Genomic DNA, 27,535 nt, shown 5'->3' with positions numbered 1-27,535 from the left:
CGTACACCAGACCAGCCCATTATCACGGGGTGTGCAGGGTTTACCATCACAGCCTCCCCTCTGTTACATCTAAGAGTGGGCTCACCCTTGCACAGCAACACTACAACATGGTATGTATAAATGTAGAGTTAACACTTGTTTCTGTGATAGCAGCACCAGAAGCACTGTAACCAGTCCTCCTGGATTCCCACAAACTGAACTCTTACTCTCCCCTAGCACTATACCCTGTCCCGGACCTCCTAGCTCAATTCCTCTCCCTGGAGGAGCCACACACATGCCCTAACTTCTCGCCATCTGCAAAAGACTGTCGGTAAGCAGCCAAGCCAGCCAGGGGGCGGAGCATCAGATGGATATGCCTACTTCTACCACTGACTTCCAATCAACATAGATGAAGAAATATAAGAGAGACGGCTGCCATTGACTTTTCAATGAGAGACACTCTTGGGGTTTCAGTTAAGGATATTACCCGATAAAAGTGTCACTTAAAATTCAACATAAAGGCTGACACATTCTAGTAAGTGACTAAATACTATCACAGAATAGCGCTAGCAACAGCTTAGAATAACAGTGGGCTATATTTTAATTCTACATGAAAATAAAAGTTGTTTATGTGCCACAAAGTGGTAGTTGGCATGTGTTTTCAATGTAAAAAGCACAATCCAATGATTTTAATATCTCGGTTAGCTTTTACAACCGCACTATTGAGCCCCTTCAGTATCATTCCAAGATGGCCAACAGAGTTTACGTAGCACAGGACAAATATTTCCCTTTTTATTAGTCTATATTCTTTTTCCTCTTTATTTACCGAATGTTCAACCCATTCTAGAGCTCACAAGGGCAGGATCGTTGTAACACTTAGCACTCAGATCAGGAACTCATTGGCATTGGGGTTGGAGAGCCAGTTTTAGGTCTTAAGACCGAGTCAACATCCTATGATTCTGAGCAAATCACCAACTCTCTCTGTGCCTAACAAAACAAGTATCATGGCAGGAGGGGTGAGGGGCGGGAGCACCAGGCACATGGGGGAGTGGGAAGGGCTTGCAGTTACATGGAAGGAGGTGGGAGGGACAAATACAAGCAGATGTGGGTGCTGAGCTGAACACAGACAAATAGTAAGATAGTGGGAAACAAAGAGAAAAATAGTCTCCAAAGAGCAGATAAACAACCATAGCATAATTGTTTAGTACTTGGTCCTTGCTCTGTGGTTGGAACGAAAGAGAAAAAGGAGGCACAAAGAGGCAGGACTGACCACAAGCAAGCAATGGTTTTTAAAGGACACTGAAACAAATTAATGAAAAGCAATGGCCTGAGTTTAAGCCCACACAGAAATATATACCAAGGTATATACAAGCGGTCAAAAGCTTGACCTAAAAATGGGGGGGAACATCGTTTACAACGCGGTGAAAACACCGCGTTGCCTTTACAACGATGCCATTACAACACAAGTCGTTACTACGACTTGCGTTGGATGGCGCTGTTGTATAAGGAATATTGCAATTTTATATTCCAACACCTTCCCTACTGTTACGTGGACTGGTGTTGGAATATAAAATTATAATATTCCACAATCCACGCCCTACAACGCAAGTCGTTGTAACGACTTGCGTTGTAATGGCAGCGTTGTCATGTACCGCGATCTAAAAGATCGCGTTGTACTGACATACATCCAAAATGGGAGGATCAGTAGCAGTGGTAACAGAATATTTAACAGAGTAGTGAGACATGAGAGTATTATATCATAGAGAGTCAGAGGTAAAAAAAATGTGTAAACTAAATGTTTGGAGGGGGTACAGTAAAGATTAGTTGGCAGGACTATTGAGGTGAGGTATATAAAAACAAAGATGCTAAGTTGAGTTACAATACACAGTTTCTGTTCCCTCCACTGAGGGCTGGATTTCATCCTATGTGCTCCCACCACAACCTACGGCAAATATATAGATCCACAAAAAATTAGTATCCACTTTGGTTGATTTTTAGTAAAGATTTTGAGGTTTGTTTTCATCTTACATCTGTTTTAATAGACAGTCTTGTGTGTCACAGAAGTGTTGTCACACACTCTAGTATAATATACTACGTAGTATAAACAGGAGGTTGTTTGGAAGTGCAGCAATTTCCAATAGTACCGTAACTCCAGCTATGATTGGTGCTTTTCCTTTAACAAGTTTGTAAATCTGCTGAATGGCATCCTCGTTGCTCTTGCCTTTAAATCGCTTGCTGGATAGTTCCTGGAGACCATCTTTAAATTGACAGAAAGTTATAGTCCTGCAAGATTTCGCTCTGAAAAATTAAATAAAGACTTTCCAGTTAGGTTCCAGACAAATCAAATAGTCGATAATTAAATTAGCGATGAAAATTGAAACAGAAAGTTCTAAGAACTTTATAGTTTTGGCTTTGAGAAAGATATTTTTCCTATTCATTCATTTCCTAATGGGGCTCACTACACAAGGCAAAGTGCAGGTTGTGAGCTGCAGGGTATCAACCATTCCTAGTTCTACTTTCACAACATCATCCTATTCTGAAAACATCCTCCTGATAAGGGATGAACCTCCTGAGCATTCTCCACACAACAAAGTAAATGATATATATTTAGAAACTTCAGGGGACTGCCCATACCTGCTGGTTTGAAGTTCCACTCTGCTCTACTCCACCATGTCAGCGGCAAGCTTTTCTCCTTGCCTTACCTTCTCTCTCTACCCATACCATAGTGACTGACATTCAGAAGGAGAATGGAGATGCTTGGTTGACTACAATAAGGAAAAGAATAGACCAACCTCTATAGTAAATAACTTGTACTTCCTCCTAGGCTGCAGCTGCACTATTGGCTAAAGGACGAGGGGGCCTGTTTATTACAAAGTAACTCAGTGCAGTAAGTCACCTTGCTGCGCTGTGTTACAGGGAAAGGAGAGTAATGCCCTGCATTTAACACAAATAGGGTGCATTCCTGACTTTTTCCCAACACTGGCGGACAATGGGCTGCCTAGTGCAGAGGCGCAACTAGAGCCAAATTTCGGGGGGAGGGGGGCTAAGAAAAAATTTCGGGGGGGGCTGAACCTTTAATCAGTAGGCAGAGTGGAGCTGCAGGGGCTCTTAGAAGGGGTGAAACAACAGCAAGGCCTAATTAACATTCAAATGGTGTTCTAAAGACCTGTGAAACGTTCGGGTGCGGCTCTGTGTGTGCCCGGGATCTGTCTCATCCCGGGCTGCCACACACGACGGGGGGGGGGCTGAAGCCCGGTGAGTCCAATGGGTGTTGCGAGCCTGGCCTAGCGCCAATGCAAGCACCCTTGCACCATGGTGCAAGGGTGCCTGCGTTGCACACAGGATTATTTTTGTGCAGGAAGGGGCACCATTCTGCACAAAAACAATCCCCGGAGGCATATTCCTCTTTTTATGAGTGCTGCAGAATGTTACAGAATAAAGACAGTTCTCCTAATTATTGCTCCCCAGGGAAGACGTAGCATTTTGGCACATTTCCACATCTACCAGTAATGGTAAACCTGGGAATGCGCCAAAATGCCTCCTTGGGGCACAGTAGCACAACGCAGCTATGTGCAGTGAGTTGCGATACTCCGATGAATCAAGCCACTCAAAGACATGCAAAGTGGTCTTGTGTGGCTTGATAAATCGCATTTTAGGGTTTGCCTCACGCATTCACCATGGGATCTACCACCATACAGAGAGCACCGCCGCATCAGAACATCTATGCACTAACACCTATATTACCCGTAATTTTGCCACAGTGCTTTCGCCTGTTTTTAGATATCCTCACTTTCTGGATAAACTTTGAGGTGTCACCTTTCGCATTTCATAGCGCTGCCACAGTATGGATTCAAATCGTCACACCGGCATTTCCTCTTTGTAAATAAATGTCGCTTCCCTCCCCCCTCCCACCCCTTATTTGCTGCAAAACCCTGTTTTCTGTCAGACCCGAACTCTGGAAGACTACCACTGTAAATATACCACTACTCATTTGATACCTTCTTCTTACTTTACTGTTCTTCGCCATGCTAATGTGCTATCCCATTTACACCATTTAAATAATGTATCTTTTAATTTGTTACCAAGCATGTGGCACTAACCTAACGTTTTTATATATTGTGTCATACTTATGTTTCGACTCCAAAATGCCTCTCAAATACTACTGTGACGCTCGAAGCATATAATCTGCTTTTTGCCTCCTTACAATGCGCTTTCTACGCTCAATATGCTATCATTGCTTTGTTCACTTTGCACCTGAGGCTGAAGCCGGGTAGTTGTCATTTTTTAATCTTGTGCTGTATACTACTTGTATTTCCCTCTGTGTCCATTCCCCCCTGCTTAGCATCAGCGCTCGGATCTTAGCGAAGCGCCACATGCTATTTAACCGATCTTAAGGTTCACGGGCCAAATAGAATTTTAAATCACTCACTGCGCGCTGCCCCGTGTTGGCAGTTTTAATTCACATTTGCCCGAGGCTGCTGGCCGAGTTGCGGGACATAGCCACGGGTCCCGGGCTGAGTGCTTTGGTGGCGGCCATATTGGGTAGGGCTCCCCACTCCTGGCGCTCTAGTCGCCTCTACATAAGCAGTTCTCGTAGTGAGGGCGCGAGATTGCTTTGCTCACTTTGCACCTGAGGCTGAAGCCGGGTGGTTGTCATTTTTTAATCTTGTGCTGTATACTACTTGTATTTCCCTCTGTGTCCGTTCCCCCCTGCTTAGCATCAGCGCTCGAATCTTAGCGAAGCGCCACATGCTATTTAACCGATCTTAAGGTTCACGGGCCAAATAGAATTTTAAATCACTCACTGCGCGCTGCCCCGTGTTGGCAGTTTTAATTCACATTTCCCCGAGGCTGCTGGCCGAGTTGCGGGTCATAGCCACGGGTCCCGGGCTGCGTACTTTGGTGGCGGCCATATTGGGTAGGGCTCCCCACTCCTGGCGCTCTAGTCGCCTCTACATAAACAGACGGCCATGACTCCGCGCACGCGTTCAGCGGACGCGCCGCATTCGTGCCGGAGTCAAGCCAGAGTCCAGCCTGTCTGCGCCCATCCGCGGCCGGAAGGGGCGCGGGGCCGGACCCCCTGATCCTCACGCCCTCGTTGATAGTGATGGTATTAACAGAGAAAGATTTTGTTATACTAAAAATGATTTACTATCCCCATGCCCCGAAATTATAGACAGTTGTTGCCATACCCTGTCAGTGGACTCGCCATCGCTTCACTGCGAGACTTGCAATTTTACCACCCAACGGCGGAAGAGCGATGAGCTGGTGCCGACCAAAATAAAAATGACATTATTAAACTGCAGATCCATGAAAAAGCACAAACTAGAGATACATGATCTGTTGACAGAGGGGGACCTTGATGTGCTCTTCCTAACAGAGACATGGCTAGACGAAGCCTCGACGCCCGAAATTCTGGAAGCTATTCCCCCAGGTTACTGTCTGCTCAGAATCGATAGAGAAGGGCAGAGAGGCGGGGGACTAGCACAAATCGATATAAGTGATTTACAATGCACCTTAGAGAAGGCCACACTGCCCAACAGTGAGAGTGGCTTTTTTACGATAAAAGTAAGCCCTAAAAATATCATCAACGGGTTCCTCTTGTACCGTCCTCCAGGCGGGACCACACAGTTCTGTAACCAATTGACAGAACTGGTAACTCAGCCTGCGCTCCGGTATAAAAAATGTCTCATCTTGGGAGACCTTAACCTCCCCTTCTAGGATATTAACTGCGGGGAGGCACAGGCTGTGGTTGAAGCACTGAAATCCCTGACGCTCAACTTACAATCAGTGTCCCAGTCGCAACAACTAGGTCACCTCCTGGACCCTGTATTCGCTAATTGGGAGGGTATTAAAGTTTCCACCCCGATCAGAATAACATGGTCTGATCATCTTATCATTCCCTTCGAGGTAGAAGGTGCCCCACAGGAAATTAGGATGATCAAGCCCAGGCCCCAGAAACGTAGAGACTGGAAGAAGTTTAATCAGGAAACCTTAAAATCCGCCTTGCTCAAGGAACCTCCCCCCCGCAGCGATACTCTGCTGGAGGCGTGGGACGACTATGAAAAATGGATGTCCAGGGCGCTGGACACAGTAGCGCCATGGACACTCAATCCCCCTGCTAGAAAAACCAAAACTGCCCCATGGTTCTCTAAAGAGCTTAAGGAAGCCAAAGCCAAATGCAAAAACCTCGAACGAGGCTGGTGGAAAAATTACAATCCAGAATGTAAGCTAAACTTTAAAATAGAGCTAAAAAAATACCACAAACTCGTGAGAGCAGCCAAAGGCGCTCATTTTAGGGAACAAATAGAATTTGCCGATAACCCCACCAAAGAACTTTTTTCCATTTATAAAGAGCTTACGGTCCCCATCAGACTTGAGGCCCAAGACACCTACTCCAATGAGCTATGTGATGACATAGCAGATTACTTTGCAAACAAAGTGGATATAATACATGCCACTTTCACAGGCGGCATGGACCTGCCGATTAAACACACGGAAGTGGGAGATGACTCTGCCATCAAACCTCACCTGACTTGCTTTAAAGTACCTGATAGGTAAGACCTGCTTAATATTGTTAACAGCATTCAGTCCGGCTCCCCCTAGGATGTGATTCCTCCTAATCGCTGTAAGGGAGTCCTAGAATGAATGATCGACCAGATTAGACACATGGTCACCCTATCCTTCCAAGAGTGCCATGTGCTTGACGCATGGAAAACGGCCCAAGTCATCCCTCTGAAAAAAAAAAACAACGGACATATCTCCCAGCTACAGAATCTCTGCCCCATTTCCCTTCTTCCTTTCTGTGTGAAAGTTGTGGAGAAGGTGGTTAACAGCCAACTCATGAAATAACTTGAGGAGGAATCTCTCCTCCATCCCACACAGTCAGGGTTCAGAGCAGGCCACTCGACGGAGTCAGCTGTTCTCTTCTCCACAGAATGTCTCAGACAGTTAGTGGATGAGGGCCAGACAGCAGCGTTGGTTTTATTAGATCTTAGTGCAGCTTTTGACACCGTGCTGCACACAACGCTGCTGTCTCGCCTCTCAGACATGGGAGTGGAGGGATCTGCTTATGAATGGATAAGATCTTTTCTAGAAAACAGGAGTTTTCAGATGCATTGCCCTCCATTCAAATCCTCCCCCCGGAAGCTGAGACATGGGGTTCCACAGGGCTCCAGTTTGAGCCCTACGTTGTTCAATCTTTACATGGAACCCCTGGCTCACATTGTGGAAGCTTTCGGAGTGGATATTGTCACATATGCTGACGATACCCAACTGATGATTAAACTCATGCACAATCAGATGGAAGATGCCACCAACTTTTCCAACTGCATGCTATCTGTGGCAAGGTGGATGAACAACAACTGCCTGCGCCTGAACGGCGACAAAACATAACTGCTGGTTATTGGCAAATCCCCCTCTGCCTGGTCACATGCGTGGTGGCCCACTGAATTGGGCGCGATTCCCTCCCCGGCGATATCCGTCAGAAATCTTGGAATCATGCTTGATGCTGAGCTTTCTTTTAAACAACAGGTCAGCAAAGTCACGGGAAGATGTTTTGGTATACTCAAAACTCTTCGCAAAGTTCTTGACCTTCTCCCCATCAGCGCCAGGAAGACACTTATCCACGCTCTAGTCACACCGCATCTGGACTACGGCAATGCCCTGCTCTTAGGCTTAAGCAAAACAGGCATACACCAACTGCAGTGCGTTCAAAATGCTGCCGCTCGCCTGGTGCTCAACCTTCCGCGTAGAGCATCGGGAAAGACGGCATTATTTAAACTACACTGGCTCCCTATTGAGGAACGCATTAAGTTTAAAGCGCTATGCTTTGCACACCGCATTGTTATGTTATGTTATGTTATGTTAAAAATGCTCTTTTATAGCGCACGGCTACTCCAAGGAGTGTCCCGGCGCTTTGACAAAGAGCCCTCAATGTTAAAAAACATAACACTGCGAAAATAGAAAAAAGAGAAGAACAGTTACTATATAAAAAGCCAGGTTTGTAGTCCTTTCCTAAAAGAGAGCAGATCCTCAGCTTTCCTAAGCAAGACAGGCAGGTCATTCCAACTTTGAGACGCTAGAAAACGAAAAGAGCGTCCTCCGATTCTAGCCCAGCAGATGGGGGGTATCAAGGCTTTGGATAAAGTCGCGGAACGTAACGTCCTACGAGGCACATAAAAAGCCAAGCGCTTCTGAAGATATTTGGGGCCAATCAGATGAAGGGCCTTGAAGGCAAAAGTAAGCGCCTTAAAGACAATTCTTTTAGCGACTGGGAGCCAATGCAGTTTTTTTAGCAAATCTGTGGCTCCGGCTCTGCGCCGGAGACCAAAGATGGCTCTGGCCGCAGAGTTTTGCACAATATGCAGTCGCGTCAAAAGATATTTCGGCAGGCCAAGATAGAGAACATTCGCGTAATCCAAAAGCGAGCCTATCAAGGCCTGCACGATGATCTTTCTATGCTTCAGCGACAACAGCGGAAGAAATTTCCGTAACATTTTCAGGAGGCCGAAGCATTTGCCAGTCAGCCCAATGATCTGGGGGCCAAAGGCAAGGCCATCATCAATCACAAAGCCCAGGTTTTTAGCTTTGGAAGAGGCAGCATCCGGTGGAGACATATCTGAAGGCCACCAAGCCTTCCAGCCAGGATCAGGTGAGCATCCGAAAAAAAGCAATTCCGATTTATCGGGATTGCATTTTAGGCTATGTCGCTGGAACCAGGTAAAGACGGCTCCCAAACAGTCTCTAATCCGCGGGCCGTCAAAGTCCTTACCCTTTTCAGATGTAAAGAGCAACTGGGTGTCATCAGCGTAGGTTATGATCTGGGCACCAAAAGATTCCACAACCGCCGCCAGAGGGGCCATATAGATGTTGAAAAGCGCAGGGCTTAAAATAGAGCCCTGCGGCACCCCCACCTCCAGTGGCGGCATTTCAGCGGAAAACAGAGGTGCCCAGACCACTTGCCGGCGGCCGGTCAGGAAGGACTTAAACCAATTCAACACCATCCCACGAAAACCGATCTCCTGGAGTCTTTAAAGGAGACCTTCATGGGGGACGGTGTCGAAAGCCGCCGACAAATCCAGCATAACCAAAATGGCCTTTCCTCCAGTATCCAAAACCTCCCTGATAGCATCGGTGACCTCGAGAAGGGCGGTCTCTGTGCTAAAATTCGTGCGAAAGCCCGATTGAGAGTCATGAAGTATGTTGTTACTCTCAATGAAGTTGGAAATGGAGTTATGCACGTGCTTCTCGGTCACCTTGGCCAGAGCAGGGAGGAGAGAGATAGGCCTGTAGTTAGCATGGAAGAGAGGGTCAAGGTTAGTCTTCTTGATCAGTGGAAGAATCAGTGCATGCTTCCATGCTTGAGGGACAACACCCGTGCTCAGTGAGGCATTAAGTAAAGGATTGAGCACCGCATTTAAAGCCGGAGCTACTTTCCCCAAACATTTCGCCGGACAAGGGTCAAGCGGAGAGCCGGACTTAAGCCGAGACAGAAGGTCAAGGGAGACCATGGGAGACATTGCCGGAAATTCCGACAAAAGTGGGCCTTCCTCCGTTATAGATGTTTCCAGGCTGGATGTAAAACCCGCAGACATAGGGCATGGACGGCGAAAGGAATCGTGAATACCTTTGATTTTGTCCACAAAGAAATCCGCTAACTGGCTAATCCAAGCTTCAGTGTGCGCATGAGAGGGGGCACCAGTGGAGGGAGAAGTGAACTCCTTGACTATCCTAAATATCTCTTTACTGGTGCTCTCTGCATCATCTATTCTACGCTCAAGGTAAACTTTTTTTCCTGCTAGGATGTGCTTGTGGTATAGCTTGATGGTATCTCTGTAGCTAGCCTTAAGATGAGGGTCATATAGGCGTCTCCAGGCCCTTTCGGCTTTCTTACATTCCTGCCGCATCGCACCCAAGGATGGAGTGGACCACAGGGCCGAAGCACGCCTATCGGCAGACTTAGCCGGCTTCCCTGGGGCTAACTCCTCGAAAATAGAAGTCATCCACTTATGCACTGATTCAAGGTTTTCCTCCAAACTTCCAGAAGATAAACAAGGATGACAACAGAGCGCATCAGACACCATTTCGGCGGAGATCTGATGAAAAGCTCGTGTACTTCTTCACTGGTCTTTCGGTGCTCTCGGGACAGTCACAGAAATGAGGGGTATAATAAACTTTATTAAAAAATGATCAGACCACAAAACGGGTAGAGGCGTGGATACACTGATCATTTTTGTGGAAAAAACTCGATGATGTGGCCCTTGATATGAGTTGGCCATGTGATATAAGGAATCAGCCCTAAAGACGAAGTAATGTCCCGCAGCTTAAGAGCATCTGGATCGATGTTATTATCCATGTGGATGTTCAGATCACCCAATAAAATACAATGGACTGATTTAAGACAGGGCACAGAAAGTGCTACCTGTAAAACATCCAAGAAGGGGCCCAAAGGACCAGGTGCTTTGTAAAGTAAAATCCCGACGACCGTTTGATGAGGTGACAACCTAAGAGTAAAACCAAGGACCTCGCAGTTAGGAATATTATCAATTGAAAAGGTAGTACAGGGGAAGAATTTATTGACAACCAGGGCGAACCCCCCTCCCCTGCCTATCACCCTATCCTTCCTAAATATGGTATAGTCAGGAGGGGTACATTAGCTAGATCGGGACCAGAGCCTTCTCCGAGCCATGTCTCCGTGAGAAACAAACAAGGTGGTCTGGACTCCGTTAGTAGGTTCCAGATATCAAGGGAATGTTTGGCAAGAGACCTCGTGTTGAGAAGAAGGCACTCATTTAGAGTAGGTGAGACAGCCGGCCGGTTGGTAATATCGCTCGGAAGACGCCAGCCACAACCCACACAACCTCTCTTAAGAACACGCCCTCCCGGAAATATATGATGACAGGACAAGGAATACCTACGTAGAGCCAAGAGCTCAGAAGAAGAATAGGAAAGCATTCCAGTGTCGAGGCAGCACCTGCCTAGATAATACTAGAAAGAGCCAGAGTCCGCCTCCATGCGCCTCCGAGACGCTGACGAGCGCAGACAGGCAGGACTCTGGCACGACTCAGGCGCAGCGAAGGCGCGAACCGCTGCGCGAACCGCTGCGCGAACCGCTGCGCGAGCAAGGGCAGGTTTAAATAGGGCCCCCACGTGTGAGCCGCCACCACTAGGACACACAAGATGGCGCCCAAAAAGCATCAGAACCCCTCCCAAGATGGCGCCCGAGCTTCAAGAACGAAATTGCGCCCCCAGAACCGGACCCGCCAAAGCAGCGGTGAAAATTACTATTATATGCAGGTAAGGGGCCAGCAATCCCAATTAAAAACAAGGACTAAACAAAACAAAACAAATAAAATAGTCAAAAGGGAGTTTTAAAATAACACAGCGCGCTACCAACACAGCGCTTAGAAGCGATGCCGAGCTGCCACGCAGAGCGAGTGGTTCTTTGTCAAGCATTGCCCAGGGAAAGGACCCAAGTTACTTGCGAAAACTTCTTACCATCCATCGCCCTACCCGGAATTTAAGATCTGCCGGAGCGATGTTGTTCAAACTTCCCCGCATTCGCAAGGCCAGGATGGGAGGTCGCTCCTTCAGGTTTTTAGCAAGTAAACACTGGAATAAACTTCCGCTTGACCTACGCATGGAACCCTCTGAAACTAGATTCAGACTGAGACTTAAAACCCATCTCTTCCCACGCAAATAAAGCTTTCCTGTTCCTTTGACTTAGGCCACTCGCTTCTGGACTTCTGTCTCTCTGGGAGCAGCAGCAATTTTAGCGCGGGGACACACTGTCTTGAGTGTAACCAGGCGCTCTAAAAATGGCTTTTTTATTATTATTATTATTATCGTCTATTCCATAAACCTGAAATCGGTCTCGTTCCAATCCAATGATAATCTTCTACCCCATTTTACTGGTTTAAATGTCTCCCTAATATCCGCAAATCGAAATCGTGGCTTTTTTTCTTCCTTTTCTCCTTTTATTGTTTCTGCTTATATATTATCTTCCTTTCAACTAACAAATATGCTACCTTGGTTACAATAACATATTACATGTGAAGACCGCTGGCTCATAATACATTATTATTGGACCTTGTTTTAAAAAATGTAATCCTATACTGACCTGAATTTTTTAATTTAAATTGCCCGCTACGAAAATGCTACCATGTTTATGATCATATTACATGTGGTGACTGTTGGTCCATCACACATTACTATTGAACGTTGATGAAAAATGCAATCTTATACTGACATGTATATTTCAATTACGCTTGTGTAAATTTATGATACATATACTATTTGTGTACCATGCTGCTTACTGCATCTCCTGTCTTCTTTCTCTCCTACCCTATTCTGCAGCCTTTTACTATTACCTCCCCAATCTCCCATATTTCTATTTCTTCCTGTGTGACTACCTAAAATTTGTTTTCTTGCCTTTTCCTTATGTGTTGTCTCTTATACCTGACCATCAATTACTTGTACCTACTGATCTAAACAACTAGACGTCTCTGTCATTGTGTGCCTTTCCTCTCTTTCCCCCGTCATTCCCCACCTACCTATTTCTTGGCTATTGCACAAACTATCAAAATTCACTTTCCTCTTCTTCTCTTTTCTTTCACCAACCCTATTAACAATCCTCCTTTCTCTCTTGGGGATACACACCACCCTCTTATTTTTCTAATTATGAATGTATGTACAGCCCTGAGGAAGCCCCAGGCCGGATGGCCATGTAAAGGGGTGAAACACGTGTTGGCTGTTCCTTCATTCACTCTTATGGATAGAGTGACAGTACCACCATAAGCACCTTACAAAAAACCAGTGCTGGATTGGAATTTTTTTCCGGAAAAAAACAAATGAAACCAATCTTGCCCAGACAATCCTATGGAACCTTGTTTATATTAGGGGTCAGGGGTTTCCCCCTGTCAAGGGCAAGAGACAAAAAAGAGAATTCTCGCTCATTTTTCGGCCAGTAGGGGATCGGGACCAGTTACCCCTCATCTTCCAAAACTATCACACATTCACCACGTTGCATGGAACAAAAGCAATGCAACCCCTAGATAAATATGTCCCTATGTCTGCAATAATTGCAAGGCTTAGCCTTGTCACAGTTCATGTGCCCTGGACCACTCTGCTAATTAGATACATCTGTTGCCCTGGGATTTGTGTCATAATCATAAATACTTGTAGTGTGCATATATTGTTATATCTATTGTGTAACTTGTGACCTATGTCTAGCGATGCATGATTCTTTTTAGCAAAATTAGAAATAGACAAAATTCACCCTTTTTAGGGTATGGGCTGTTTAACGGGCTGCCGGGTAAACAGTAAATGTTCTCTACTATTTACTTGGCAGCTGGCTAAATATTAGAAATGATTTACTATTTTACTGGTGGCCTCGAAAATAGCAGAGAAAATTCACTGTTTACCCGCCCTTTGGCTAAATAAGAGAGATTAGGCACTGTTTAGCAGACGGCCATGCAAATATCAGAAAAACGTTACTATTTACCCGCCCTCTGGCTGAATAGTAGAGATTCAGCACTGATTGGTTGGTGACCGTGGAACTATCAGAAAAATGTCCTTTACCTAGCTGCTGGATGACTAGTAGAGATTTTTTGCTGTTCGGCTGACAGCCATGCAAATAGTATAAAAACTTCACTATTTACCTGGCTGCTGGCTAAACATCAGGAAGTCTGCATTGTTTGGCCGGCAGTATGCAAATACCAGAACAACATCACTATTTACCCAGTCACTGTCTAAATTGTAGAAATCTTTCACAGTTTGGGCATCAGCTTTTAGAAAACTCCCCCGCTGAGGCTGCCAACATCCTGTCCTAGGAGGACCAATTCCCCTTTGCAAATTAGTTACCACCCCAACTCGCGGGTTGTTAGTTCATCAGTTGTTTGCGATAGCAATCGCAGTCACAAACTATCAATAAATCCTTTTCCAATTTGGAAAGGGGAAGGAGAAAACCAATTTAATGAACCCTCCTATTTGCAACTCAGAAACAAACCCAAACGCCTTTTTGCTAGTTTAAAGTAATTTCCAACTCATAAAAAGAGTTTTGTACATAATATTTAAGTACTTTTGTGGTAACAAACCTTGTGATTTTGCGAGATGAGGCCCTCAGTGCTAAAGCTCACTTAGATGCACGCAGCACCTTATTGGTCTAAAGATCCCAAATGTTTGAATGTTTCCAAGTTATTTTGACAGGCATAGCACAGAATAACTCTCCATTACACAGTGGGCCTAGACATAGTGACTTTGGAGGTGCTTTATCGAGCTGTCTTGTGCTCCACAAATGCTCCTATTCCTTTACATTTACCTGCTGATGTGATGCATGATAAAGAGGATTACAACCTTTGCAAGTCCGGTTAAAGCTATGTACTCGCTCTTACTCGCACAGTCATGGGATTGTTCAAGAGCCAGATGTAGGATTACCAAAATGTTCCAAGAACAGCTTTTTTATGCATCAAATCAGTGCATTTGGGAATTATTAACTCTGGTTCAGCTCAATTTAACACACAAAAATAAATCCCCTGAAAACAATGATTTGTTAAAACAAAACCTATAAATGGAAATGTTGTATCGTAGTGGCATCGAGGCATCTAACATTAGGGTGATTTTATCAAAACAGAAACAATTACAAAGCGCTTCTTATAAAGTGACCAACATAGTATAATTCAGAGGGTTAATTCCAATCTTGTTATAGAAGTAAGAGAAATTATGGGCCTGAGTTAAAGTTTTGAGTACAAAGTTAACTCCATCAAGATGGCAGAGGAAAATACATCTCATATCCTGGGTGGCCTCTGCCAGCCTACTTTAGAGTTCTCCACTGACCCTCTTCTAGACAACTCTCTGCTGTCATGGCAGTTCCGGTCTATGCATAAAACATCTGAAGGACAGTACAGTCAGACATGAGGTCTGGCTAGAAATGTTCTTTTTTTAAAAATTGTTTTTCAAAAACAAACTCCCAAAGCAGGAGTTTAAAAAAAACATCAAATGATGTTCCCACATGCTGGGAGTTGTCTCTCAGAGTGAGTGAAGTCGTTCTTTTTTCCTGTCCCTTACAGCCAAGTTTTAGTCTCAATATGGTAAATGGTATAAAGTCTTTCCTATTAAGGCCCGTACTTTCTCGAGCCATTAGAGGAAGTGTTCTGTTGAGAAGCCACACACAAAGGAATTGGATAATAATTCATTGAACTGAATGTCCGAATAAAGATTTATTGAATTGAATTGAAGTGAATGTCATTGGAATATGAATGATTTTTCCAATTAAAGAGAGAAAAACATATAGAGATTTTAATTCTTTGACTTTATTACAAAATTGTAAGAAATAAGACACTGAATAAACAGAGACATTTTGTTACCTCTGTTCTTGTGACCTGCTGATTGATAATTTCACAGTTCCACTTTTTTTTATCCAAGTTATCTTTATTGGAATTGCATAGGATCTACATCACATTAGCATTGACCCATAATGTCCAACTGAAATTGGTAGACAGAAAGCATGGCAAGATGATGGAAACAGTCCCAAACTTCCCCCACCCCCCATGTTCTTGTGCATTGTGTCACATACAGTAGCATATAGTAAGTCTGAGCTGGGACAGATTCAACTTCAAAATATTGTTGTTACATTGTTTACAAAAGTCTGGTTCGCAGCACACCCAGGAGGGTCCTTTAACACAGACAATATGGTTGCCCAAGCTCTCAGATCATTGTTGGACTTGTCATCATTACGAATTTGTTTCAACCTGATTTCAATCCTTGAGTAAATCTCCATTTTGAGAGGAGCCACCACCAACCATTTTATGACTATCCGATGCTTTGCCAGCAGCAGGATCAAAAGGACAAATTCTCTGCTATGTTTCCTGGTGGGGAAAGAGGGTATCAGACCACGGAGCATCTGACGTATGTCATGGGGCATGTGCCAACCATTAGCTCTGTTCAGATTGACTTGAACTTCCTGCCAGTAAGGTGTGAGCTCCATGCAGGACCACACAATATGCATGAAATCCACAGCCAGGCTCCCACAGTGGGGGCAGGTATCCGAGCGGGTGGGGTATAGAGTGTTAAAGATTTCTGGGGAGAGATATGTGTGGGGAATATAGTTATATTGCATTATTTTGAAACTGGTGCAGGAGCTGACCATCCAGACCCCCACATGTATCCATGCACATTCCCTCCCCGACACTGGCTCATCTAATAGCTCCTTCCATTTAGTGTGTATGGGGAGTGGGCCTCCAGAAGATCACTGTGTAGTGTGCTATAGATGTGGGAGATAAGCAGGTCACCACCATCATACAGGACATCCAGGGTGGGTAAGTCTAAAAGGGAGTCTAGGAAGGAGGGTCAGAGTTCACAAGCTGTGGCAGATATCTTGATATATTGCAGATATTGCCTCTCTCCCAAAGTGAAGGATTCCACTGCGTCATTCTGAGGGATAAATCGCCTCTCAAGGTATAGGTCACCCAGAGTGTTGCATCCTCCATCCTTCCACCTGTGTACTGACATGGACCCTGCTATTTCCTTGAATCATTGTAGAATCCACAGCTGTAAGTTTTGTGCACAGGGGTGCACCGAAGCACTCTCCTGACCACTGTCTCCCACACCCTGGAAGTCTGGCACATAAGGTAAAGCATGCCAGATGAAACTTAGGGTCCTCAGGAATCACAAGTTAAGTAGACGGGCAGAGGTAGGCTTGTGGTGGCCACGAAGTAAGATGGCCGCTTGATTCCGGAGCTACGCAACCAGACAGGCCCTGGAAGGCAGCAGAAGCACGATTATCATGGCTGGGGCTGAACAAACTACCCCTCTGACTTGTCTTCGATGAGAGCCCACCAAGTGCCAATCCTCAGCAGCTGCCAACAGCACTACGAGGCGCCGGCTCTTCACAGCCTGGCCTCACAAGGAGGTGCAATGTTGGGCCTGGAGACGCTGCGAGGTCTCTAACCACAGTCCATGGAGCAACCGACCTGCACCTCCCCTGAAGGGGACCACCACCCTCACTGTTTCCTGATCCCACCTCAGAATACAGGCAATACATCACCGAGGAGTATCGCCCAGAGCCCTTGAAGCAAGGCAGGGGCCTGGTGACTTGCCTCCCCGTCTCACTGGTAGGGTGTGACATTAGCAGCGTGCCTTCTGCCTGACGCTGCTTATCTCGCGACTGTGCTGACACCCTCCGCTTCAGCCCGTACGAGCGTGGGGCTACCAGGCTTCGTGGAATGCAGTAGGCCCTGGCACTGCAGCGCTCCTGACCTGACCCGCCTCCTAGGAGAGGTTGCACTCTAGCTGCTGGAGTAGATGGAGCCCCATGACTGGAGCCCGCGACTGCATTGACTAATGACTGTGGTGCCCGGGGACAGGTGGGGAGCCCCAACACCCATTGCTACAGTGATCTTGGTCAAGTGAACTCTTGAGGGGAGCTGAAGCTTGGGCTGCTATCTGCCCCCACCATAGTTCCTTAAACAGACGGATCCTCCAACTGGCATTGGTGTCCTGATCACGCAGCACCCCCTGTACTGGCAGTGCAGGCAGCAGACTAGACCCAGCAGGCTGATCTCACTTTCTGGCCATGGCCACCCTATGAGGATGTCCCAATGCGGCCTATCCATTGTCTGGCGTGAGGTGTGCCATCCAGGCAGGAGACTACACCATAGCTGAGGGCTGATGGGGATATCACTACCTCCGCACACCTGTGATCCAACCAGTGTGGAACTCTTGCTGAATCACGGCCTGGAGAAGAGGGCCAGGGCGGAACACTCTTTTTTTACTGGCATCACCCCAAGCATCCCAAGGATTCTACTCGGGCCGGCACCACCAATGAATGAGCCTGCCTACCCATCCACATACTGGGGAGCAATGGACTGACCCCTTGGACTGCTGCTGAGACCGCTTGCCTGCGTTGGGTAAGGGGCAGCCCCCTTTGCACTGTTCCTACAACACCTAGCTTACCTACACTACCATCTGTGGGGCAGCAAATCTCCTCTCCGACACTGCCATGGTGCCTGGCCAGACTGTGGACTGTTCGCAACTAGATCACCTCACCTGGAGGTGAGACAGGGCCCAGTTCTGTTTCCTAAAGGAGATGATGTTGTTCCCCAGACCCTTGTTTCTGGACTACTGCAACTGCTTGGCACCTGGGTGTTGATGGCCCCCCTTCCTTTCCTTTGGAACTACCCTCTGTGTTTTTACCCCAAAGTGCCGCCCTCTCCACCGATGGAGACACCATCGCCGTGACCGCAGACCCCTTTTCCAATCTGTGGCTAGGAGTTGAAGGATTACTTTTCCCTGACCAATACACAGACTGCACTGCTTCACCAGGTGATGCACTCTCCCCCTGACAAGGGCAATACACCTCCGCACCTCACCACACTCACTGAGGTCTGGGTGAGTGTACACCTGTTCCTTTCCATCCGGCTAATCCTAGGTCCATATATTTTTGCTCCCTATCCCCGACAGACATCGGGGTTACACTAAACCCCTGCCCACTCCCACTGGAGCCCAGGTCTGACCACAATCCTCACTGCCGGCCTGCCCAAAGGGGTCCCCTTGGTGCACCCCCTCCGCAAGTCTACACCCGTGGTAAACAGCTCAGTGTCTCCTGCTCTGTTCCTTGTCACATCAACTTATCCCACCCCTTTCCCCTGCCACTCCTCCCCCTCCCCCCACAGCTTGCTTCCTAGACGTCAGCTGTTCACACACAACTCATCGGTTAGTGCCCTCCGGAGACCTCCCCCCTGCATGCCAGGTATAATGCTTGCCCGTTCTCCCTCCCCACCCCCTCCTTTCATCATGTCTCACCCAGATACATCCCCCCTTCTTTAGCCCCACCGTCTTCTCCTCTACCTCTCAAACCCTCTCACTTTACTTCCTCCCGACCCCCCACCTAGGCCTGCTCATCCTCCATGCTCCTCTCCTCGCTCCGGCTCCCCCATCAACTGTGCTGCATGCCTATCCCCCTATATCTTCTATCTGTCGCCGTACCTGTTCACCCCCCTCCGCACTTGGATCTGCCTTACAGTGTCCCACCGCAGCCCGTCATTGTTTTCGGTTCTATGATCTACCATGGCTGCTCCCACTGTGTCCTCCTCTCACCCTCTTCAAGTCCTCACTTGGAATGTTAATGACCTTAAGCACTACATTAAATGGAGAAAGTTGCTCTCTTACCTAAAGTGAGGGGGGCGGATGTGACTCAGTACAGGGGACCCACCTGGACACCCTAGAATCCGACAAGTTGCTCCGGGATTGGGTGGGCAAGGTAATACATAGCAGCTCTGTGGATGCACCACCCACTGAGGGAGGGATGCCCATAGGTGCGAGGTGGCGATCCTCATCCAGAAGTCTTTGCCTCACAATAATGAAAATATGGTCTGACCAGGACGGCAGATATGCGTTCTCCAAATTGCGTCAGGTCTCTCTGTGTAGGATCGTTATATGAGACAAGGGGGGCAAAACACTCCTTCATTCTCCAGCTGAACCACCTGCTCGTCGAGATTAGGACTTGCTGTCTGTCATTGGAGGGGACTGGAACCACACCCAAGATACAGTCCGTGACAGGGCAGGTCCCCTAGACAAATGCAATGATGCAGATAGGGCTCTACTGGGAGATGTGGCCTCAGACCAACAGCCTGGTGGACCACTGGTGTCTCAGCCACCCATCAGACAAGGAGTCATCCTTCCTCTCACTAGTCCATGGCACACAATCTAGGCTGGACTACTTACTCATCTCCTAGAAATCAGTGGATCTTGTTGAAGAGTCCTGAATACTGGAAGCAGCACTATCTGACCATTTTCCTGTTCTTTTGTCCCTCGACTTGGGCCTAAAGTCCACGGGCCACAAACCATGGGCCTGAACATACCAGTGATATCACACCCCTCAGGGTAAGTCCAAATTGAAAGCTCATGTCTCCACATATTTGTTGGACAATAGGGGTTCCGTGAAATCCCACAGAATTCTATGGGCAGCTGTGAAGGCATTGATACATGGTCAGCTCATGAAGGATGCTGCCTTGTCCAGTAAACAAGCGATTCTTTGATGGACTGAATTGGAGGGGCAGATAGCCTCCCTTATCCTTCTCTGCTCCTCATAAACCCACCCTGCCTAACCCCCACCACCTGGAACAGGCCTGCTTGGCCCGCAACAGCTTCTTCACCTCGAAGGCTGAATACACACGGCAGCACCTGCAAGGTCATCACTATGAACAGGGGAAGAATGCAGGCCACATACTGGCTGCCCAACTGGTACTACGGGAGGCTACCATAGCTATTCCTGCTATACACTCGACAAGCAGGGAGATCTTCACCTGACATCACAACATTGTTAATGAATTTGCCTCGTTCTACATGACTTTGTGTTCCCAAGAGGCACCGGCAAGCACAGAATGTGTGGCACCTTTTTGGAGGGCGTGGAACTTCCCTGCCTATCGGACAAGGGCAGGGAACTGCTGGCAGGGGAGGTCAGTAAGGAATAAATTGCATCAGCCATCTTCAAAATGCCCTATTACAAATCGCTGGGTGAGGATGGCTTCCCTGTGAGTTCTATAAATTGTTGGGTGAGGAGGTTATCGACTCCTTGCATGCCGCCTTCCAGGAGGCAGAGAGAGTGGCATCATTGGGACCTATCTCCAACAGGGTGGGGATTGTGGTTCTGCCCAAACCTGGGAGGGACCCTGTGAGAAGTTGGCCTGATATATGAGGTTTCCAATTCTGGAACCACCTTGTATCAGTCCAAACAAACCCTTATGGTGATGGTTGTAAGTCAACCTTATAGACAAGCTATCCTAGGGGTAGCATGGACTAAGCAGCCTTGAAGGCTTAACTCCAGAGGTCGTGTTAAGCAAGCTGTTTTACCAATCACAATCCTGTAATATCAAATGAAAGGACACCACACAAGTATATATTATAAAAATATATGTATTTATTACTAGAATAATCCCCAGTACTCTTTATGAGCAAAGGGGCACAAGCGTTTAAACAAAAGCACAGTATAACATATGAAAGTTGCACAATTATGGATGAGGGCGGGTGGTAAGCATGGGCGAATTTTGCGGATCTCGCGTTCGCGAATTTTGCGGATTTGCGAACTCGCAATCCGCAAAATCCGCGAATTCCCGCGAATTTGCGGATTTTTTTTTTTGTGTGTTCGCAATTGTTTCTGCCAGTTCGCGAGGATTTGGTACTAGTTCGCAATTGCGAACTTACTTGTCGGCTCGCAACGGTCGCGACTATGTTGTTTCTACGTCTGGTTCATCATCACAGCCTCCCAGCACCCTCTGTTTCACCACTGGCACCCTCTCTTTGACCCATGCCACCCTCTGTTACATCAATGCCACCCTCTGGTTCATCATCACTGTAGAAGATGGGGGGAAAAGCAAGCCCACCTGCCCTGCTTGAACTGACATGAATTAATTTGGGGTTAGTTTATTAACAACACCTGCCCTGCCCCAACTGACAATAATGAATTAGGGGCTAATTAATGTGTCACTGAAAGAATTTCAAGTTCCAGCCTGGCACCTGCTTGTCTGCTCCTTTAGCTGTAAATCAGGACCTTTGTGGCATACAGTTAAGGTCAGAGCAGGGTCACACAATAGTTGCAAGCAGGCAACCGAATTCTGGAGGGCCCCCTCAGGAAGCACTACAAAGAATCGTTACAAATCATGAGGTTGACCTTTTGCACCTGCTCATTGCTTTTGCTTTTGCTGAAATCGTTTTTCGGTTTTTTTCGCGCTATTCGCGGGGCGCGGCGTCGTGCGAAACCGACCGCGGAAGCCGCCAATTCGTGCGAATGAGCATTTTATTTTTTTGCGGCTTGTTGTTTCGCGAGTTTTTTTGCAGTATTCGCGAGCCGCTTGCAGCGCAACACGCGAATTTACCCCAAGGTCGAGTACGGGCGCGGCCATTTTGTTTGCGTGACGTATTTCCGTTTCCGCCCGCTATGTATAATCTCGCGCAGTAAGCGCATTGCGAGTAGAGGTTCGCACGAGATCGCGCGGGAAATCTAGAGGTTCGCACGAGATCGCGAGGAAAATCTCGCGCGAACTTACTTTCGCGCTCGTGAACGGGCGCCGGCCATCTTGTTTTTCATTAATTTCCTGTGTCTGGGCATGGTGTTTAATCCTCTTGGTATCTTTGCCATCCTTTACTTGTTTTCAGTTTTTTTTTTACGATTTTGCTTCATCTATCCCTCTCTTTTCCTAGCTGTATATTTTTGTCTTTTCTGCTATTTTTCTTTACTTTTAAACTACTTTTTTAAACTCTTTTCTTTTCTTCTTCCCTATCCTATTCTTTCTTAATTTTCTACTTCTTCCTACCTTACCTGCCCAGACCATGGTCAAGCCAGGCGCCGTGAAGCTGCCCAGGCACTTGAGGGCCGCAGCGGCGGCGGGGAGTAGTGCTGGACCCAGTGCCAGGACAGCATGCGGGAGATTGAGGGGGGAGCAGGTGACGCGACGGGAGATATTCAGCCCGGAGGAAGTGGGCGCGCTGGTCTACTTCGTCCAGCGCCGCCTGCCCAGGACCATCGCGGGAGGCGGCAGGATCGCGTCCGGCGGCTACAACATGCGGGAGCGCCGGAAGCGGTGGGAGAAGGTGTGCTGGGCCATATCCCACCTCTACGGGGTCCAGCGCACCTACAGCCAGGTCACCCATCGCTGGACGGACCTCCTGGACCGCGAGCGCGACCTGCTGGACCAGCTCGGCTTGGAGATCCCCGGGCTTGGTGAGTAGTAGTAGCCATTTAATCACTCACTACTATGATGTTTTCTCCTGCTCTGTGTTGTTGTATTGCAAATATTTGTTTTTTACATGGAGCAAGCCAATAATGCCGCTTATGACGATTACATGTAGTTAAATTATATTTCAAAATCTTCTGTGCATTTCAGGTGCACTGCTCTCCTTCTCAGTGGCGTTGCTACTATGCTTATTTGTTTTCTATTTCGTGGTCTCATTGGCCTGAGTAACTATTATGTATGAGTGTACTTTACAGAACTGCGTAATGCTAGACACTAGGGGGCAGATTACATTTACAAGCCCCTTGCGCCACGTTTACGTTGCCTTGCGTGACGCAACAGCGGCATAAACGTGCCGCATCCCTGCGAGTCATTTACAGCATGACGCATCTAGGGAACTGCGTCACGTTATAAAGCCATGGGCCTGCACCACAATGGGTGCGTTCCTAGTACGCAGGGTGGGCGGTCCGGCGGCTGTGCGCCTCGCAAAATTGCCTGCGTGAAATCTACAAGATATAACGCAGGCACTTCTGCGACGCTGCTACGTCAATTCAATTCCTTATGTCTGTTCGAAGCAGGCTAAAGGACTGACACAGCATGTTAAGTATTGGGTGGCCCTGAGCATTACTGGAGTTACATTGCGTTGGCGACGTGACTCCAGCGATGCGCCGCTCTTACGTGACGAGATGCGTCACGCAAGTGCCTACCCTTGCGCCAGGGCGCGCCGCATTGTAAATGAGGCGCATCTGCCGTGTCGCAAGGGTAGTTTTGCGTGACGCATTTGATCTGGCGCATCTCTGGAGATGCGCCAGAACGCGTAAGTAAGTATGCCCCTAAGGGGCAGAATTGCAATTACCGTCGCATCCCTGCAAAGTAGCAGGGATGCGCCATTAATTGTGCGGCCCGCTACCACCACCAAACATGGTGCGCCGTATTTGCAATGCGGCGCACCATGGGCCCAAAACGTCACCGAAGCTTTACTGCTGGAGTTGCGTCACAACGATGGCGCAGCTCCAGCAATGCTCTGGGGTACCCTATCTCCCCAATGCTGGGTCAAGCCGTACGTCTGCTTCAAGCAGGTGCAGGGTTTGTGTGACGCATCATTGTCCTAAAGGTGACTGATTGAAATTTTGTAGATTTCCCTCAGCCACTATTAGGATGTGTTCCAGCGCAGGAATGCCCTCCCTTGCGCCGGAACGCCCCCTGATGGCGCAGGGCTTTATAACGGGATGCATCTCCCAAATGCGTCACGTTGTTATAATATTATACGCCGCACCATGGCGCCCTTTTTTGTTTAGCTGCTGCGTCACAAAAGTCACGAAAGAACGGCGCAAAAGAGCCGCAAGGGGCTTAAATCTGCCCCTTCCTTTGTACCCCTGACAATAAGAAAAATAGTGGCGGTGGATTGATAGTTTGACTATTTCAATGACTGGTAATGTAGCAGGCAACTGTTAGTGTTGTCACTGATCTGACTGAAATCACAATGGAGTTTGTCTGTCACTTTGCGTCTTGCCTGCGGACTGCTGCCTGCCAGTCCTAGGTGAACGTTTCAGTACTTTGTTTAGTGAGTTACGTGACTTTCGAAGTCACAGGTCCGCAAATAAATGAAAACTAACCCTAATCAATATAATTTCGCGGAAATATTTTGTTATTGTTCTTTTGAAATGTTTGATTTGGTTGACATTGACAAGCAACAATCATCCATGTTTTCTGTTCTTTCTTTCATGTTGTACGTCAGCTCCCCCCAGGGGCGAGAGGAGGACACAGGAGCAGCAGGCGGCGGATGCTGTTCAACAGGGCCAGGATCGGGCAGGCGAGGGCTCCTCTGCTGGCCCCAGTAAGTTTTCATTTTAGACTAGTACCTATTTTTCCTAGCGTTCCTCATTTGACTTTTTTCAAAATTGTCTTTGCTCTTCTTGTAGACTGTATCTAAATTCTTATCCTGCCTCTACTATGACTCCCTGTGGTATTACTAGATTATTCTTATTAGTCTGTCTGTGTAGCTAACTAAGATTGCACGGTTGGAGAAACTCCCATGATTCTAGTCAGCAATAGCTCTATCAACTTAGTGCAGTCCTCTGGGATTGTCCATAATGTATTTTGAAGTGTTCTATCTGGACTCATGCTTGCAAAAATTGCAAACCCTTTCGCTCAGTCACTCTAGTCTGGACCAAAATACACAGATTGTATTTAAGTTTAAAAGCTTTATTAAAAGTAAACACATTTATTAAAATGAAGTCATAATAAAACTAAACGTTTAACTGATAATGGAAAAGTGGTTAGTGCTGACGATTAATTGAAGACATTTCTTGTGGTCGAGCCGAGCTCTCACCTGGTTTCAACTTGATCTTGTTGTTAGAAGTCCATCTTCTGTCTGTGTGGAGAAAAATGGTGCGTGTTAAAAAAACAGCCTTCATCAGTTGTGCCAAAAAGTGCAGCAAGACAACCTTCCCTGGAAAAAGGGCCATTTTTTTTAACTTTAACGTAGACAGTCACAAATTACATTGTTTTCACATGTCTTCATTCCTAGACCAAAGACTAGTGAGTGCTTTATTCTAACATTCTTAAATGTACTTTGTAGGTGGAACATCTGGTGGCGGGGCCAGTGTGGAGGTGGTGGTGCTCGACACGGAGGCGGAGGGCGATTCTTCAGGGGAGGAGGCGGCGGCTGTGAGAGTTGAGAGGGTGGTGGTGGCGGCCAGAGGTAAGCTCTTATATATTCCTTACTTATTGAGATTGAAGACTAGCTGGGAAGGCAAGAATATGAGATGCATGGCTGGGTGAATGATGAAGCAATGATGGGTGGAAGGACAACAGCCTGGGTGGGTGACACAGAAACTGTATGTGTCCATATACCTGGATCATGCTACTATCTGACTCTTAGATAGCATATGTGTATCTAGAGCAGGGGTACTCATAGTACGGCCCGCGGGCCGGTGGTGGCCCGGCAAGCCTTCCTTGGCGGTGCGCAGACCTTGCAGACAATCACTGCTCCCCCGGCCCCCACAGAGCAGAGGCTTTTTTGTATTTCACCTGTTAGCGCCCCTGCATCTCCACTCTGACAATCACTGCTCCCCCGGCCCCCACAGAGCAGAGTGGAGATGCAAGGCCACAAAGAGGTGAAATAGAACAAAGCCTCTGTGGGGCCGGGCAAGCAGTGATTGTCAGGGTGGAGAAGCAGGGGCGCTACAACAAACAAAGCCTCAATAATATGTTAATGGTCTTTTAAAGACCTGTTAAGTACTTTGGTGTTGTTGTCTGTGTGTGCGCGTTGAGGAAGCGGTCTCAACCCGGGCTGAAGGCTGACATAGATAGACACACACACAGTGAGATGACAGAGGGGGAGGTAGAGGGAGGGCAGGAGGGAGAGAGAGATGGAGAGGGAGGGCAGGAGGGAGAGCAGGAGGGAGAGAGATGTATGTAAATGCTGGGTCTGGTGGCTCAGTGGGTGAGGGCATCTGCTGCAGGGACCTGTGTGCAACCTCATGGTCACAAGTTATCGTTTTGCTTTAGCCCCGCCACCTCTGACTCCGCCCCCACCAGTGCGGCCCTCGGCCCCAAACTACACTGTAAATGTAGCCCCTGAGAGAAAGTTTGTGAGTAAGTACCCATGATCTAGAGAGAGTAGACGGTCAGTGGATGAACTAAGTGTAACTTTGAAGAGCATGTAACACTGCACCCGCACGTCCGTTCCAGTGTAGGAAAGGCAAGGAAAAGAACTTTTAATTTTGTCCAAATACTACCATCAATAGTAGCAGTAGTTTGTATTGCAAGCACTGCATAGATCCGGTTATTACGGTGGCCACTCCCTACCTCTCTTAATAAGTTTAGTAGTACTCAGTCATTCATGTGTGGATGTATCACTGGTCACTCAATAAAAAGCAAAGCACCTAAAGTCATCCCATATATAAGCAAAAACATCCCATGTGAAGTGATGGAAAATTGAAGAAGATAAATAATCTGATTATCTATTTCTAGTACTCATTTCCACTGTAGGGTGAAAGTTAAATTAATTAAGCAGTAGCCCTTGAGTTGTAACAGAGTATTCTCAGTGCCACCCGTAATAGAAAAGTAAGAGCTTCACCACCTGCATGTTCTGGACGGGTACAGTAACGCAACGCAAGTCTAGGTCACTCCTCATGGCGTGCGTCTCTTTTTCTCGGGTGCAAGTTTACTGCGCTGGCATTATGCCGGCTTGCAGAAGATAACGTACCAATTTTCCAAAACAAGAGACAAGAAGAAGAATAAGACTGGTGTACTTTCATAGTCGACTCCAATGGAAGTCCATAGTGCTCGTAGAATTTGTTCCTTAAACTCCCACTAATGTTAGAGCAAGGATGAAGAAGTGTGAGGTTAGATAGATACTGGCCTCAATAGTTATGTAATGCGTTTGCAAGTTGCTAGTTGTAGTGCAACACAAATTTCTGCTGAATGATTGAGTTAATCTTAAGGAGCATTGGTTACAGACTATGTCTTTCTTTCTTCATATAGGTTCTCCTTCCAAACGAACAAGGAGGAAGGAGCTGGCTAGAGCGGCCCGGCAACGGAGGATTGATGCCACTGTGGCCGAATATCGGCGGCTGGTGGCCCTGGAGGACGAAGAAAGTGTGCAGTCGACCACAACAACTACGTCGTCTGCATCGGCCTCCGTTCCCCCACGGGCTGCCAGTGCCACCCAGCACAGTGGTCCACCCAGACTGAGCCGGGCTGCCAAAGCCAAACGCCCCGCCGAGTAGCAAGGACAACAGCTACAGCTTCCTCTCACAGCCGTTGCACCTACAAGGCATTGAAGGCACGCCTGCGCCGCAGTACCCTGGTGGTGTCCCGCC

The 27,535-nt window shown here is 47.3% G+C and overlaps 1 protein-coding gene across 1 annotated transcript in view; it reads right to left on the bottom strand.

Moving 5' to 3' along the window:
• The window catches only part of TPPP (tubulin polymerization promoting protein), a 284,414-nt gene that overhangs the window by 79,664 nt on the left and 177,215 nt on the right, over positions 1-27,535 (bottom strand). Inside the window, exon 2 of the mRNA XM_086965307.1 lies at positions 2,124-2,277. Coding sequence (XP_086821433.1) covers positions 2,124-2,277 — 154 coding nt within the window. The remainder of the gene's footprint in view (positions 1-2,123; positions 2,278-27,535) is intronic.

Source organism: Lissotriton vulgaris, chromosome 4_1, assembly GCF_964263255.1.
Source record: "Lissotriton vulgaris chromosome 4_1, aLisVul1.2, whole genome shotgun sequence".
In the NCBI taxonomy this organism is placed as follows: domain Eukaryota; kingdom Metazoa; phylum Chordata; class Amphibia; order Caudata; family Salamandridae; genus Lissotriton; species Lissotriton vulgaris.
This window is presented reverse-complemented; position numbering and strand designations above follow the sequence as displayed.